This window comes from Manis pentadactyla, chromosome 13 (assembly GCF_030020395.1).
Source record: "Manis pentadactyla isolate mManPen7 chromosome 13, mManPen7.hap1, whole genome shotgun sequence".
Lineage (NCBI taxonomy): Eukaryota > Metazoa > Chordata > Mammalia > Pholidota > Manidae > Manis > Manis pentadactyla.
The window spans coordinates 83,188,455-83,207,118 of record NC_080031.1 but is presented as its reverse complement, the minus strand read 5'-3'; the positions used below and the strand labels follow the sequence as shown (position 1 = coordinate 83,207,118).

At 36.0% G+C, this 18,664-nt stretch overlaps 1 protein-coding gene across 1 annotated transcript in view; it reads left to right on the top strand.

Annotated features, from left to right (window-relative positions):
* Positions 1-16,761: 16,761 nt before the first annotated feature.
* Positions 16,762-18,664, top strand: part of LOC118921385 (uncharacterized) — a 95,719-nt gene continuing 93,816 nt past the window's right edge. The window contains 1 exon segment of the mRNA XM_057490518.1: positions 16,762-16,912. Coding sequence (XP_057346501.1) covers positions 16,762-16,912 — 151 coding nt within the window.

The following is an 18,664-nucleotide window of genomic DNA, read 5'->3' as shown; positions in this document are numbered from 1 at the left end:
GTTTAGTCACTGTAAAAAAAATGATTAATGATCTTTTATCATTTCTAGAGATCATTACATTATTATATTAACATAATTTAGAATATTTTTTGGAAAGCAAAATTACATTTAAATGATATATTAAATAAGAGACATATTTAACATTTTTGTCTTGAAATTAGTTTTATAACAAAATTTGTTTTCATTTGTTTTTTTTCTTATTTATAAAATGGTAAAAGTAACAATACAAATTGGGAAAGAGGTATATCATTATCATCTAAACAAATTAGAATTCCATAATCATTGTAAAATACTACTATCAACTATCAATAAAAGGAAATTAAAATAAGGCAGCTACTTTTTCATATGTATTAGTGTGACTAAAGTCACAGATTATGAACATTGTTCTGCTTAATTTTTTCCATGTATGTTAATTTCCCTATTTTGAAGTTGTAGGATGAGTGTTCTAAGTTTATGTTTACAAGATATGAATTCATGGTTTCAATTACATTATTAATTATTCAAACACAAAATAATAAAACCAGCTCTGGAAAACAGTAAAACAATATCTACAGTTTATTTAATTTGTCATCTATTTAATCTGCACTAATTCCAAAAATCTTTTCAAGATTTTTCCAAGTTTTTCAGGGTATAGTTAGATCTAATTTAAGTAACAGTGAAAGTAAGCGTATTATATGCTCTAAAGGGCAGAAATAGAAAATAATCAGTTGTAAAAATGTTATATAACTTGTTATAAAATATTTTTAAAAATGGCTTCATTGGAATAACCTAGGCAACTGCAGGATAATGTAGACCTATTCCATAATAAAACCCAGCACTGCCTGAATCCTTGGCTGTATTAAATTCAGAGATGAGTGAGAAGCTGTAATCTTTGGCTTAAGAATAAAACATGAGTTCTTTAATCTAGAAAATGATTTGTGATAATGAAGCTGATGTGTGGGAGGGCGTTTCCAAACGTTCTGTGAAGGAAATTGTTCATTATATATCCTGGGGCTAATTTTCTTTGCAATGTCCACTCAAATGTCATTTAGAGCAAATATTTAATGATTAGGAATTTTACAAAGCCATTGTACATATGAGAGTTTTCACTCAGATTATTTCTGAGAAGATTGTTTTTACTTGGAAACATAGCAATATTAAGTTTGCTGCTACAGTAAGACTATTTGAGAAAAGATGATTTGTGCAATTGTAGATCTCAAATATGAGATGATACTGCTCCTTCTCTGAGTTTTTTCTTCTTCATTGATTGATTTAAGAATAGGTGTTCATAAAAAAATGTTTCTATGTCTGCAAAGGTTTGTATTTCTTCTGCTTAGTTGCCTCAAGCTCTATTTACACTATTTTGACATCCTATTCTGGTTGAAGTCTCAGAGAAAGTATTGTTAATACACATTTCATTTTGAGTACATGGCTTAACACTGTTTAAATTAATACTAAACTGCAAGAACTTCAATGTTAGGTCTATAGATATTTCCTATGTGTATGAATGTGCATTTATGTGTTTAAGGGAAAGAATCTGTGTGTGTGATTGCACACATGTGCATTTGTGGTTCAGTGAATTTCTTAATCACATGAAAACAGAGCCTGAGACTTCTGCATAAATTAATGAATCTTTTTATGAGTTTCCTCATCCATAAAATGGAGATAAAGTGATACATATATCATGGATTGTTCTAAGTGCTAAATGAGGTAATAGATCACTCAATACAGTGCATGGTGCATATTAACATCAATAAAATTTGCCTATTCATTTAAAATTATTATGTTAATAATTGGAAACTGAAACAAACCTTATTTTTCAATTTCTATTGTTTTTATTTACAGAGTAGTTTGAGTGGTTTTTATACACATGATTTTAATGGACTATAATATTTAATTATTAAAGGATATGTATAATGCAAATATATATATGTGTGTATGTATATATACACATGCATGAATAAATTATAAAAAAAATAATGCAACCCTCATACTAAGAAAAAGGATATTACCAATACTATTGAGTCTGGCTCTGTGTTATCTAAGTTAACCACTATTTAGTTCCATTTTTGTTATTTCCTTATTTTTCATTACATTTGCTACACATAAATTTAACCCTCAAGAATATATTCTGTATTTTGTATATTTTAGACATAAGTGGGATCATATTATACATATACCAATTGCTTTTTTATGAAAAATTAACTTCTTCAGATGTATTCATTTGGTTTTGTATAGCTAGTTCATGTATTTTCATTAGGGTATGGTATAAAATAACCAGGCACTAACAGATTAGAGGAAATTAATCATACCTACTCTGATGAAAACTTTTTTAAAATTTACTTTAAAAACTTGCAATATAAGAAAATTTCTCTAGCCCAATAAAAAGCTTCTACAAGTGCTTATGCTGTGCTTTTGTGATATATTAAAAGTATTCCTTTGAAAATAAAATAGAAGATGAGCACCTTTTTTTATTATAATTCATTTTGCTTTATTCTTTTATTTCTATTGAAATACAATTGACACAGTATATTACATTGGTTTCAGGTGTACAACATAGTAATTCAACAATTATATACATTATTAAATACTTGCCGTCAACATACAAAGTTATTAAAATATTGACTATATTTCCTATGCTATACTTTCATCCCTGTGGCTAATTTATTTTATGATTGGAAGTTTGTCCCTTTTTATCCCTGCCACTTATTTTACCCATTCCCCACCCCTCCCCTGTGTTGACCCCCAGTCTGTTCTCTGTGACTATGAGTCTATTTCTCTTTTGTTTGCTTGTTTTGCTTTTTAGATTTCACTTATAAGTGAAATCATATGATATTTGTCTTCCCCTTTCTGACTTAGCATAATACCCTTTAGGTCCATCCATGTTGTCACAAATGGCAATAGTTCATTCTTTTTTATGGCCGAGTAATATTTCACTTTATATATGTACCAAACTTTCTTTATCAGTGGCCACTTAACTATTATAAAATCTTATCTTGGCTATTATAAATAATGCTTCAGTTAACATAGGAGTGCATATATATTTTCAAATAAGTGATTTTGGTTTCTTCAGGTACCCAGAAGTGGAATTGGTGGGTCTTAAGGTATTTCCATTTTTAGGTTTTTGAGAAACCACCATACTGCTTTCAATATTGGGTGCACAAATTTTCATTCCCACCAACAGCGCATAAAAAGTTCTCTTTCCTCCTCATCTTGACCAACCCTTTGTTACTGTCTTTTTGATACTAGCCATTCTGACTAGGTCAGGTGTGAGGTGTTATCATGGTTTTGATATGCATTTCCCTGATGATTAGCAATGCTGAGCATATTTTCATGTGTCTTTTGACCATCTGTATGTCTGTATCTTTGAAAACATGTCCTATCCTGTTGCTCTGCCCATTTTTAAATAAGATTATTATTTTTTGGTATGAAGTTATATGAGTATTTTAATATATTTTAGATACTAGCCTTTCATTGGAAATATTTGCAAATATTTTATCTCATTAGGTAGGTTGCCTTTTCATTTTGTTGAAGGTTTCATTTGTTGTGTGAAAGCTTTTTAGTTTGATACAGTCCCACTCTTTTATTTTTGCTTTTGTTTCACTTGCCTGGGGAAACATTTCCAGAAAAAAATTACTAATGCCAATGTTAGGAATTTACTGTCTTTGTATTCTTCTAGGAGTTCTATGGTTTCAGGTCTTATATTTCTTTAGGCTATTTTGAGTTTGTTTGTGTATAATGTAAGACACTAGTACTGGTCCAGTTTCATTCTTTTGCATGTAGCTGTCCAGTTTTTCCAACACCATTTATTGAAGAAATGGTCTTTTCCCCATTATATATTCTTGCCTCCTTTGTTCTAGATCAGTTGGCCCTAGATCAGTGTGGATTTATTTCAGGGCTCTCAATTTTCTTCCATTGATCTATGTACTTATTTTGTGCCAGCACTATACTGTTTTGATTACTATAGCTTTATAGCATAGTTTGAAATCAGGAAGCATGATACCTCCAGCTTTGTTCTTTCTATAAGCACCTTTGTTAAAATTATACTGAAAAGTATAACCCATGCAATAATAAAAGGAAAGGAAATAAAAGGTATAAAACTAAAGAACAACAAAAAATTCACACTGCTATTTATATTCAGATCTACTTTCTCCAACTAAATTTTATCATGTTTTCTGGTTTTATTTTTTATTTTCTTATTGAGAGGTGGGTCTTCTTTTGAATTTATTTTTCTCTACTTTTCCATCTAACTTGGTTTGGAAGTTATACACTGTATGTCTACCACTGTAATTCTTATTCTTGGAATTTAAACATGCATTTTAATCCTGTATTTAAAGTTAGACATTTAAGCATGTGTAAGTTTGATCAATCTTACACTCTTCTCAAAACATATAATGCTCTATGAAAGCTTTAGCTCTGATCATTTGTTTTTTTATCTATATTCGAGTTATGTCTAGTAATGTTTATGTTTTATATTTTACTTCCATATTGCATTTTAAGAATATTATACTATCAGTTTGCTTGGATAAGCCTTGGCTCACATTTCCTTCTTATATTTCAGAACTTCTTTATGAGATGATTTTTTTTCCTCCTGAAGTACAAATTTGGAAGTTTGGAAGTTCTTTTAGCTAAGATCTATTGGTAGTAAACTTTCTTATCTTTTGTTTGTGTAAAACTATGGTTGCTTAACAATTATTTCTGAAGCATTGCTTCATTAAGAATATGCTTCTATACTGAAAAGTGTGATCAAGATGATAGTGCTGTGCATTCTGGCTTTCTATGTTATTTTAGAAAATCCTCTGTTAGTTAGCCTAATTGTTACTTTGGGAGTTATCTGTCTTTTGTCTCTGATAGCATTTAATGTTTTTTCTTTACAGTTAGTGTTGGTAATTTTGCTTCAACATGTCTCACTTTTTATTTCTCTATAGTATCTCATTTGGGATTTATCAGACTTCTCAAATCAAAGACTGAGTGTCTCAGCAATTCTAAACATATTTCAGGCATTAGTCTCAATATTGCGTCTTTTACATTCCTTTTATTTTCCATTTTGAAAATCTGGTCGTATATGAAAATGTTTCACACACTCCCTCAGATCTATTACCATCTCTTACTAGATTTCCTCTTTTTGTGAGGTAAAATAGAAGTATAACTTTGTGAGAGATTTCATCTCTACATCTGGATAACTTATTCATAGCTGTTAACCAGTTCATAGATATTCCAAGTTGCTTATCCTCTGCTACTTTCTAGTTCATTGAATTTGTATTTAATTATTACATACTTAACTTTTACACGTCCTCCTGGGTTCTTTCTCAATTTAGTTATTTTTTGATTAATGCTTATTTTTGGTGCTGGTTCACTCATGGAGCATTCTGAATCTTCCTTGGATTCTTTTAACATATTTAAAAGCCTTTAAAAATATTTTATATGTCATCATTTCAATATACATAGCTTCCTATGTAAAAATTAGATATTTGTTTTGCTAATATTGTATCATTGTGCAGCATTTCTTCATGTGTTTATTAATTCTTGATAGTTTCTGTGCTCATGACCAGAATGTACATGTTCTAGAACTTAATCTGTGGGAATTACTTCAAGATTTAGGCTCCATTTCTCCAAATATGACTTGCATCTCTGCCAACTACCTGGGGACACTAACAACGTAGACCAGTTGAAATTGTTCCATCCTTTCTGTTTTTGCTTTTGTTGTACTGTTTTGGCTTGTTTGGTTTTAATACATATATAGAGTGAATTCTAGTACCTATTAAGAGTAAATTTGTGGTTGCATTTTCTGGCAAGGTTTCTTTTTAACCTTTCTGTGCTCTACTAGAGCTAGATCTGAGACAAGTATGTATGTACATGAGCTGTGAAGCAGGTTTTTATTTGACTTGATGAAATGCTCTTCACTTTAGATCTGGGCTTCGCAGTGAATTCCTGGTCTGACAAACTTCCTTGAGTTTATTGCAGCTTATTTTCTCGTTCCTGATGAAGTTTTAGTCCTAAGTCCAAACCCTAGATTCCCTGGAGTGAATGCCATCCCCATTGCTTCTCGGAATTCCTATTTTCTCATCGTTTCAGTACTCCAGTAGTTCTCTTAGTTGCCCCTAAAGCAATCATGAACTGTGAAAGATGTTTTTTGATATTTTATCCAACCTTGTACCTATTTTATTTTGAAGCTCTTTCTCAAAAGTATCTAATGTATAATATTTACGGGAAAAGGCCCTTAATATTATCTTTACTGAAAGTTTCCAAGGGACATTGGAGAGGGACAACTGACATACATTGTGCAAGAATGAGCATTAACTTTCTTAGTAAATATTTTTCTTTTCCAAAGTCCCTCTGTTCTACTCTTGGCCCCCCCTCCAGCCCCACACAGCTCCAGCCCCAGCTCACTGACTCTCTCTACAACTTCCACTGCCAAAGCTTTTAATTAGAGGTAATACATTTTATAAGTCACCTTTGGGTTACACTCTGTACCCCAGATGATATATCAATGCATTTGTCCTAAACACATACACTGTTTTTTTTTTTCAGGTAATTACATTCCTTCAATTCTGAGGTGATGTTGGTGTTAAGAGCTACCATAAATTAATATCATCTCTTGGCATTGTAAGCAAAAAAAAAAAGTGTTTTGTCCATTCAGTAAACAAAGAAATACTAGGCTCTATATCAAATCTTGGTATAGTAAAATGTGAAAAAAAAGAAAAGAAAACTTACTTCTTAGAATTCAGGAATCAACATGAACCTTCTTGATACTCTACAAAGCCTGGAGTTTGTTTGTTCTTGCAGAAACCTTACAAGGTACTTATTAGAGCTGGGTTAAATGATTCTTAAAAGAAGCATTTTTTTTTTAACTCATGAGGTTAGCTTTTTAAAGTTATTTCTGGATTACAGACTGAAGCTCAGAAGGAGGTTAAATCTGAACTCACATAAGTATAAGGTGAGAGTCCCGTTCTCATGCAGCCACACGGGCTGTCCCCTAACCAAACACGTTCCTCTTACTGTTCTTTCAACACCTATGAAGTACAAACACACAGTGTACGGGAAAGTATGGTACATGGACATAGGATCCTTTTAAGGATAAAACATGCACAGTGGTGTAGGTGTTACTTCATTTTTATTTCTTGTTTTGTTAGGTATAGATTCTTGAGATAATAAATATTGAAAGTGTGACTTACCATTTTGAATATTTATCCAAATGTGTTGGTTTAGAAATGAGTTTTATGATAATTGTCAGAGCTTATGTCATTGACCGTAAGGTGTAAAATGGTGAAATTAATCACCTACCAAAATATATATATTGTATATATCTAAATACATATTAATGTAAAAATGTTAATATCTAATAATATAAATATATAGTTAATATGCTAACATCAATATAAATATATAATTACATATTCACACAAATGAATAATTAATATATGACCATACATTAATATAAATATATAAATGCATAATAATATATAATGTATAATTCTATAAAATAAAAATATATAAGAACATGTAAAATATAATATAATATATGTAATATAATAATACAATATAAAACACTGGTTTTTTTTAAAGGAAAATGTCATGAAAAATTATAACATGCAGTCAGCCATATGGAGGTGATATTAATGATATAAGCAATACAAAAATTTGGATTGTATTGTTCCAGGAACAAATGAGCTTCCTAAGGTAATATTGAAGGTATGGTAAATGTGTAATTTTAATTCATAGTCTGAGTACAGATACATACACTAGAAAGAAACATATGAACACTTTTGATGGGTTATAGCAATCTGAATTAAATGATTATTTACAGAAATAGTTGTTAAAGTTTTGCTTGAATTTGTTTAGTATTGCAGAGCGCATGAAATTTCCCTTTTGTAAGTCTACCGTTTTTCTTTTAAACACAGTTTTATTTTTGTGAAAATGGTCTCTACCCTATAAAGAAGTGGATCTTATAAAGAGGGTGGTATTGAAGTTATTAAATTTTGCCATTATTCTCTGTGACCAACGAGTTAAAATCTAATTTAAAAAAAGCATATTGCAGATTCTCATTTGAGTATGTGGGTAGAATTAACTGGCATTGGCCAAAGATGAGGCTAGGAAGTGGTAAAATGAATACTTAAAATGAATTTCTTACAGACATATGCTTTCTGTAAAAATAACTTACGTTTCTTACTTATTCAGAGATAAAAGGGAATTTTTTAATACTAAGCATAAAAGCCTGAGCATTGGGGGTTTTATCTGTGAGCATTAAGATGATGTTTAGAATTATGTCCAAGAATCTACAAAGTGATTTCACTGTTTTGATATGGGTCCCTTGAATGGAAAGGATTTGAAAATATAATTTACAACAAATGGGATATATCTTATTAAATGTGAAGAATCTTAAAAACAGTCTTCAGATTTCTTTCATGATTCTAGAACATGTGATTTGAGACTTTCTATTCAGCACAAAAGAAAAAGTTTAAATACATACTTTGCATTGATTACTATTTGTAATGAAAGGTATAGTAACAAAATTACATTAATCAAATATAGATTACAGATGATGATCATATCGTCATATTAACAGAAAAAAATACTGTATTTACACGAATTCTGCCTTTGAAACAAAAGTGCTAGCTCGTGGGAGTATGACTACTTCGAAGGTACATTCAGATCCTTTGCAGGTCTTTTACTGGCTAAGTCAGTTTGGCACTCCAGTCACGGTAAACCAGCCCTGGAGGCCTTTTAAGGGCATGGATTAGAGAGCTCCTTTGCATTAGGTAAGTAAGGTGGTGATGTCTGACAGATTAAATGGCAGCCTCTCACGCATTTCCTCCTGCTGTTCCTGAGAGTAGCAGGGGGTTTATAGCTCTGCTTCAGTGGGATGGTCCCTTACCCTGGACTGGCATGGCCTGTCTTACTGCCGTAGCTGAATGGCGAGACAAGTGAGCGTCGTCTGCTCCCACTCACTGAGGATCCTTGTACATTCTGCCTCTTGATGAGCTTTGGCTTCGCTCTTTCCCTGGTTCTCCAGATGGGCCAGGATAGAAGGACAGGCTCCTCAATGCTCAGAATTGTTTTCTGGAACGTCTGACAGATGTCAGTAATACCCTCTTACCCCTGGAATCAGTAGGTGGAGGCAGGTCCCAGTACAGGGAAACGCGGAAGGTTTGTTTCATCTTAGCTGTCAGAGAAACACCAACTGCGGTAATGCATCATGTATATATTTTTTTCATGGTAAAGTTCATTCCTAGAAATTGATTGCAACCCAACATACTATTTTCATCTATTTATTTAATTGTTTGTGTGTTTGTTTGTTTTGGTATCATTACTCTACAATTACATGAGGAACATTATGTTTACTAGACTCGCCCCCTTCACCAAGTCCCCCCCACAAACCCCATTAGTCACTGTCCGTCAGCATAGTGAGATGCTGTAAAATCACTACTTGTCTTCTCTGTGTTGCACAGCCCTCCCCATACTAGCCCCACAATATACATGCTAATCATAATGCCCCCTTTCTTTTTCCCCCGCCCTTATCCCTCCCTTCCCACCCATCCTCCCCAGTCCATTTCCCTTTGGTAACTGTTAGTCCATTCTTGGGTTCTGTGATTCTACTGCTGTGTTGTTCCTTCAGTTTTCCTTTGTTCTTATACTCTACATATGAGTGAAATCATTTGGTACTTGTCTTTCTCCGCTTGGCTTATTTCACTGAGCATAATACCCTCTAGCTCCATCCATGTTGTTGCAAATGGTAGGATCTGATTTTTTCTTATACCTGAGTAATATTCCATTGTGTATATGTACCACCTCTTCTTTATCCATTCATCTACTGGTGGACATATAGGTTGCTTGCATATCTTGGCTATTGTGAATAGTGCAGCGATAACATAGGGGTGCATCTGTCTTTTTCAAACTGGAGTGCTGCATTCTTAGGATAAATTCCTAGAAGTGATATTCCTGGGTCAAATGGTATTTCTATTTTGAGCATGTTGAGGAACCTCCATACTGCTTTCCACAATGGTTGAACTAAATTACATTCCCACCAGCAGTGTAGAGGGTTCCCCTTTCTCCACAACCTTGCCAACATTTGTTGTTTGTCCTTTTGATGATGGCGATCCTTACTGGTGTGAGGTGATATCTCATTGTGGTTTTAATTTGCATTTCTCTGGTAACTAGCGATGTGGAGCATCTTTTCATGTGTCTGTTGGCCATCTGAATTTCTTCTTTAGAAAACTGCCTATTCAGCTCCTATGCCCATTTTTTAATTGGATTGTTTGCTTTTTGTGTGCTGAGGTGTGTGAGCTCTTTATATATTTTGGATGTCAACCCTTTATCGCATCTGTCATTTATGAATATATTCTCCCATACTATAGGATACCTTTTTGTTCTATTGATGGCGTCCTTTGCTGTACAGAAGCTTTTCAGCTTGATATAGTACCACTTGTTCATTTTTGCCTTTGTTTCCCTTGCCTGGGGAGATATGTTCATGAAGAAGTCACTCGTTTATGTCCCTGAGATTTTTGCCTATGGTTTTTTCTAAGAGTTTTACGGTTTCATGACTTACATTCAGGTCTTTGATCCATTTCGAATTTACTTCTGTGTATGGGGTTAGACAGTGATCCAGTTTCATTCTCTTACATGTAGCTGTCCAGTTTTGCCAGCACCATCTGTTGAAGAGACTGTCATTTCCCCATTGTATGTCCATGGCCCCTTTATCGAATATTAGTTGACCATATATGTTTGGGTTAATGTTTGGAGTCTCTATTCTGTTCCACTGGTCTGTGGCTCTGTTCTTGTGCCAGTACCAAATTGTCTTGATTACTGTGGCTTTGTAGTAGAGCTTGAAGTTGGGGAGTGAGATCACTCCCACTTTATTCTTCCTTCTCAGGATGGCTTTAGCTATTCGGGGTCTTTGGTGTTTCCATATGAATTTTAGAACTATTTGTTCCAGTTCATTGAAGAATGCTGTTGGTAATTTGATAGGGATTGCATCAAATCTGTATATTGCTTTGGGCAGGATGGCCATTTTGATTATATTAATTCTTCCTAGCCAGGAGCATGGGATGAGTTTCCGTTTGTTAGTGACCTCTTTAATTTCTCTTAAGAATGTCTTATAGTTTTCAGACTATAGGTCTTTCACTTCCTTGGTTAGGTTTATTCCTAGGTATTTTATTCCTTTTGATGCTATTGTGAATGGAATTGTCTTCCTGATATATCTTTCTATTGGTTCATTGTTAGTGTATAGGAAAGCCACAGATTTCTGTGTGTTAATTTTGTATCCTGCAACTTTGCTGAATTCTGATATTAGTTCTAGTAGTTTTGCAGTGGAGCCTTTAGGGTTTTTTATATACAATGTCATGTCATCTGCAAATAGTGACAGTTTAACTTCTTCTTTACCAATCTAAATTCCTTGTATTTCTTTGTTTTGTCTAATTGCTGTGGCTAGGACCTCCAGTACTATGTTAAATAACAGTGGGGAGTGTGGGCATCCCTGTCTTGTTCCCAATCTCAGAGGAAAAGCTTTCAGCCTCTCGCTGTTCAGTATGATGTTAGCTGTGGATTTATCATATATGGCCTTTATTATGTTGAGGTACTTGCCCTCTATACCCATTTTGTTGAGAGTTTTTATCATGAATGGATGTTGAATTTTGTCTAATGCTTTTTCAGCGTCTATGGAGATGATCATGTGGTTTTTGTCCTTCTTTTTGTTGATGTGGTGGATGATGTTGATGGATTTTCGAATGTTGTAACATCCTTGCATCCCTGTGATGAATCCCACTTCGTCATGGTGTATGATCCTTTTGACATATTTTTGAATTCGATTTGCTAATATTTTGTTGAGTATTTTTGCATCTACGTTCATCAGGGATATTGGTCTGTAGTTTTCTTTTTTGGTGGGGTGTTTGCCTGGTTTTGGTATTAGGGTGATTTTGGCTTCATAGAATGAGTTTGGGAGTATTCCCTCCTCTTCTATTTTTTGGAAAACTTTAAGGAGAATGGGTATTATGTCTTCTCTGTATGTCTGATAAAATTCCAAGGTAAATCCGTCTGGCCCGGGAGTTTTGTTCTTGGGTTTTTTTTTTTGATTACCGCTTCAATTTCGTTGCTGGTAATTGGTCTGTTTAGATTTTCTGTTTCTTTTTGGGTCAGTCTTGGAAGGTTGTATTTTTCGAGGAAGTTGTCCATTTCTTCTAGGTTTTCCAGCTTATTAGCATATAGGTTTTCAAAGTATTCTCTAATAATTCTTTGTATTTATATGGGGTCCGTCGTGAATTTTCCTTTCTCGTTTCTGATTCTGTTGATGTGTGTTGACTCTCTTTTTCTCTTAATAAGTCTGCCTAGAGGCTTATCTATTTTATTTTCTCGAAGAACCAGCTCTTGGTTTCATTGATTTTTTTTCTATTGTTTTATTCTTCTCAATTTTATTTATTTCTTCTCTGATCTTTGTTATGTCCCTCCATCTTCCATCTGCTGACCTTAGGCCTCATTTGTTCTTCTTTTTTAATTTTGTTAATTGTGACGTTAGACTGTTCATTTGGGATTGTTCTTCCTTCTTTAAATATGCCTGGAATGCTATATAGTTTCCTCTTCAGACTGCTTTCACTGCATCCCACAGAAGTTGGGGCTCTGTGGAAGACAAGTAGTGATTCTACAACAGTTTGCTACGCTGATGGACAGTGACTGTAAAGGAGTATATAGGGGGGACCTGGTATAGGGGAGAGCCTAGTAAACAAAGTATTCGTCGTCATGTAAGTGTAGATTAATGATTTAAAAAAAAAAAAAAAAAAAAGCAGTTCCTATGTGGTGACCTCTAACGAGTTCTACACAATGATATAAAGGGCATATAAAAGTGTAGGCAAAGGGTCTGTTTGTGTTTATACAGAGGATCAAAGCCTAATTTGGCTACCCCAAAAATGAACTAAGATACGATATGAAAAAGAACTTCCAACATCAGCACTCTCGGGAAGACTCATGACAGAAGATGATCAGCAAAAAAAAAAAAAAAAAACTCCAACAAAGATCCATGCACTGTCACAGGTGTAGATGCACTCATCCCACCAGTTCCTGGACTTGCCATGGGAATGAGGAAGGAGATATCTAAGCTGGCCTGTGCATACTGTAAAACAAAAATTGGACTGGATCTATACTGTTGGAACTCAACCAAGAATTAGGAGAAGTGCAAATTGTAGCACCCCAAAACCTTACAACCACAGACTATTTATCGTTAAAAGAACATACGGGATATGAACAGTCCCCAGGAATGGGTTGTTCTAGTTTATCTGAATTCTCTCAGACTGTTTAAGTTCAGTCGGACAATATCCACCATATCATAGACAAGTTTTCACAAATGCCTAAGGTGCCTAACTGGTTTTCTTGGTTTCACTGGAGATGGCTGGTAATTACAGGTATGCTTTGGTTAGGTAACTATATTCCTATTATGTTAATGTGTGTGCACAATTTAATTAGTAGTTTAAAACCTATCCATGCTGAAGTTACTCTACAAGAAGACATGTCAAAGAAATAATCAATCTTCCCAGGTTTTCTTCTGCCTGGAACTTCTATAGCTTTTCTTCTTCCTACCTAATCACAACCTTTAAATAGAACTCGTGCCACATGTCGAATTTACCGAGTATCATAATTCTTCCAAGTGGTAAAGATACCTCAAGACAAATGCTGGGCATAGAAGCCACAGGGCATAAATATGCAAAGAAGTAAAAAGCTAACCTTTTCAAACAATAAGGCTTCTCTCTCACTTACCAACTTAACATTTCCCTGTATGGCCCCAGAAGATGACTGGTTAGCCAGAGACGGGTAAGATTCCTCAAGGGAGGAACAACCTAAGACAGGCACAGTCGCAGGGGGCCATCTGGTGAGAAAATGGGGAGCAGCAGAGGTGAGGCTTAGAACCTCCCCCCTCATGTTCTGAGAGAAATCTTCTGCATACATGGATGTTTATTGCCCTTGTCTAGCTCGGATTAATACATAGTCTACAGGCACACACCTGATCATCTACATTTGCTCTCTTACAACACTAAACTCTGTTTTCTACCTTTATCTCTTATCTACCTACCACTTCAGCATTTTATTAAAAATTATAATAATAGAGAAATGTGGTATCCACATATAAATCAAGTTTAAAAATCAAGTGAATAGTCATACTTGAACAGACTGTGTATAGTTCATAATGCATGAACAAAACCGAAAGCTTCTGTGATGGCTGCCCTTGCACTGTTCACCATGTAACTTATTCACTATGTAAGAATTTGTACTCCATGTAAGAGTTTGTTCGTTATGCATCAGAAGATTGGAGACTGACGAAAATTAGGCTTGGGGTGGATTAATGATTGTACATTGAGTATTGACCCCCCTATACAGAAATTTATTGTGGTTAACAACTATTTGATCAATAAATATGAGAGATGCCCTCACAAAATATATATATATATATATATATATATATATATATATATATATATATATATATATTTAAACACACTTCTAATTGTAAAATAAATAAGTAACCGGGATGTAATATATAGCATAAGGAATATAGTCAAAATATTGTAACAACTTGGTATGGTGATACCTGGTACCTAGAATTATCATGTATATAAATGTTGAATCACTGTGTTGTACACCTGAAACTAATGTAATGCAATACTGTTGTCAACTACCCTTCAATAAAAAAAAAAAAAAAGAAGAAGTTGGGGCTCTGTGTTGTTGTTGTCATTTGTTTCCATATATTCCTGGATCTCCATTTTAATTTGGTCATTGATCCATTGATTATTTAGGAGCGTGTTGTTAAGTTTCCATGTGTTTGTGAGCCTTTTTGCTTTCTTTGTACAATTTGTTTCTAGTTTTATACCTTTGTGGTCTGAAAAGTTGTTTGGTAGGATTTCAGTCTTTTAGAATTTACTGAGGCTCTTTTTGTGGCCTAGTATGTGGTCTATTCTGGAGAATGTTCCATGTGCACTTGAGAAGAACGTGTATCCTGTTGCTTTTGGATGTAGAGTTCTATAGATGTCTAGTAGGTCCATCTGTTCTAGTGTGTTATTCAGTGCCTCTGTCTCCATACTTATTTTCTGTCTGGTGGATCTGTCCTTTGGAATAAGTAGTGTGTTAAAGTCTCCCAAAATGAATGCATTACATTCTATTTCCTCCTTTATTTCTGTTAGTATTTGTTTCACATATATTGGTGCTCCTGTATTGGGTGCATATATGTTTACAATGGTTATATCCTCCTGTTGGACTGAGCCCTTTATCATTATGTAATGTCCTTCTTTATGTTTTGCTACTTTCCTTGTTTTGAAGTCTATTTTGTCTGATATTACTATCGCAACACCTGCTTTTTTCTCTCTGTTGTTTGCATGAAATATATTTTTCCATCCCTTGACTTTTAATCTGTGCATTTCTTTGGGTTTGAGGTGAGTCTCTTTTAAGCAGCATATAGATGGGTCTCACTTTTTTATCCTTTCTATTACTCTGTCTTTTGATTGGTGCATTCAGTCCATTTACATTTGGAGTGATTATTGAAATATATGTACTCATTGCCATTGCAGGCTTTAGATTCATGGTTACCAAATGTTCAAGGTTAGCCTCTTTACTACCTTACTGTCTAACTTAATTCACTTATTGATCTATTATGAACACTGTCTGATGATTATTTCTCTCCCTTCTTGTTCCTTCTCCTCCATTATTCATATGTTGGGTGTTTTGTTCTGTGCTCTTTTTAGGAGTGCTCCCATCTAGAGCAGTCCCTCTAAAATTCCCTGTAGAGGTGGTTTGTGGGAGGCAAATTCCCTCAACTTTTGCTTGTCTGGGAATTGTTTAATCCCTCCTTCATATTTAAATGATAATTGTGCTGGATACAGTATCCTTGGTTCAAGGCTCTTCTGTTTCATTGCATTAAATATATCATGCCATTCTCTTCTGGCCTGTAACGTTTCTGTTGAGAATTCTGCTGATAGCCTGATGGGTTTTCCTTTGTAGGTGACCTTTTTTCTCTCTCTGGCTGCCTTTAATACTCTGTCCTTGTCCTTGATCTTTGCCATTTTAATTATTATCTGTCTTGGTGTTGTCCTCTTTGGGTCCCTTCTGTTGGGAGTTCCGTGTGCTTCTGTAGTCTGAGCAACTATTTCCTCCCCCAGTTTGGGGAAGTTCTCAGCAATTCTTTCTTCAAAGACACCTTCTATCCCTTTTTCTCTCTCTTCTTCTTCTGGTACCCCTATAACGCAGATAGTGTTCCTTTTGGATTGTTCACACAGTTCTCTTAATATTGTTTCATTCCTGGAGATCCTTTTATCTCTCTGTGTGTCAACTTCTATGCGTTCCTGTTCTCTGGTTTCTAGTCCATCAATGCCCTCTTGCATCTTATCCATTCTGCTTATAAATCCTTCCAGAGATTGTTTCATTTCTGTAATCTCCCTCCGGACGTAATCCCTTAGCTCTTGTATATTTCTCTGCAGCTCTGTCAGCATGTTTATGATTTTTATTTTGAATTCTTTTTCAGGGAGACTGGTTAGGTCTGTCTGTGCAGATCCTCTCTCAGGGTTTGTCTGAAGTATTCTGGACTGGACTAAATGTTTTTGCCTTTTCATGGTGATAACAGTGGCTGTAGGCAGGTTGCGGGTGTGTCAGCTGGGAGAAGGAAGTACTTTCCTGCTTGCTGGATGCCTTGCCCTTCTCCACTGCCTTTGTTGGTTACCTGCACTCCTGGAGCAGCCACCAGGTTAATCCCCTAAGCTGCTGTGGGTGGGGTCTCTGTCAAGGCAGCGCAGAGCCCTGCAGGGAGTGGCAGGCATGCCAGGTGCACTCCTCAGCAATAGTGGTGCCCCTGCCGGGAAGCTGTGTGCCAACAGCAGCCTTTGGGTCCGGCCCGGCCAGCTGTGCATCAGGCAGGGATTCCGGTCAGCTGTTGGGAGCGTGGCTCCTCCCTCTGGCACTGCTGCAGGTGTGCGCAGGCCTCTCTTGCGCTGACCTCTCCCGGGCTCCTCTGGCACCACTGCTGCCAGCACACACGGGCCGCTCCCAGGCTGTTCGGTCACTGCCACAGCGGGCTCACACAAGTCGCTCCCGGTCCCCTCTGGTGCTGCCGGCACACATGGGCCGCTCCCGGTCACCTCTGGTGCCACCACCCCTGGCGTGTTCTGCCACTCTCCCACTACTGGGCCAGTGTGTCAGGGTCTGTGCCAGTTGGGGGAATGACTGGCAGGCTGCTTAGTGCCATGAGGGGCTTCAGAGCTGCACTGCCTCCCAGGGGTTTAGGGCACTTAAAGTTCCCCAGGATTCCCAGCTGCTGGCTAAGTGTGCCAGGACAACTTCGTCCAGCTGTGGGGTCCCTGTCTCTTTAAGACTTGCAAAAAGCACTCGCTTTTCTTTTGTCTCAGGGGCACCAGTTGTGGGGACCTGCCCGTAGGTTTTGCTTTTCTGTTTCTCTAATATCCAGCGCCCCATGCACCTTGTGTCTGCGCTCTGGGTGCGGATTTCTAGAGCTGGTTGGTTAGCAGTCCTGGGCTCCCACTTCCTCCCCATTCCGGCTCCTTTCTTACCTCCAGATTCTGGGGTGGGGGAGCGTTCGGGTCCCGCCTGGCCACGGCTTGTATCTTATCCCCTTCGTGTGATGCTGAGTTCTCGCAGATGTAGATGTATCCTGGCTGTTGTACTGCATCCACTGGTGTCTCTTTTAGGAATCATTGTATTTGTTGTATTTTCATAAATATATATGTTATGGGGAGGGGATTTCCACTGAACTACTCACGCTGCCATCTTCCCGTGATCCTCCATTGGTTTTTGTAAACAAAATTTTACTGGAATACAGCCACACTCACTTAAATGTTTCACAATGTCTATAGCTGCTTTTTTAGTAGAATGTCACAGTTAAGTAATTGTGACAGAGAATGCATGGCCCTCACAGCCTAAAATATTTACTAGATAGTTGCTTATAGAAAGGTTTGATGACTCCTGATCTAGAAGCCACAGAACCAAATCATAATAGACACTAGAACTTTCAGTTAATTTATTTCAGGGATCAGTTCTTATTTGTATTATCATTGGCAGATCTATTAAGAGCTTTCACAAGGAATTTTGGTTATTTTTAGTCTATCAGAGATTGCCATTTTTACATGACAATTAGAAAATTATAGCTATTTTCAGTACAATTATCCATGACTTTTTATGGATTGAACATGCTGTGTCCTTGTCCACAACACAAAGGCATTTTCTCTAGGTTACCTGGCCAAAAAAGTTTGGTAAAATCCATATGAGAGGGATAGGGTTTTATCAACATTCAGCGAACTTCAATTCCTAGTAATTTGTTTCAAAACTCCTGGATTTTGGGGAGTGGGTAAGGAGTTGTGGAGTAAGAAAACACTGTGCTTTTTGAGAACTTTACCTAAATGATTAGTCTGATTTAGTAGAGGATGCCAGCATGCATATCTAGTTAGCATTCACCTTCTGTAAAGGAGACACAGACCTAAAGCTTCCTCAGGGCTTCTTGTGGTTCGCGGTCACTTGCAGAGGCACTCGGACTTCCCATTTAGGAGACTGAGAACTTCTGGCCTCACCCTTTCCTCAGGGCATGCCAGGAAGAGCTTGTGGAGCTCTTCAATTTTCACCTACCGTTATGCCCTCCTAGTTCCAGTCCCACCAAACATACACCTAGTTCAGCTTCTGACTTCATTTTTTTTGTTCTTATTCTGTAAAT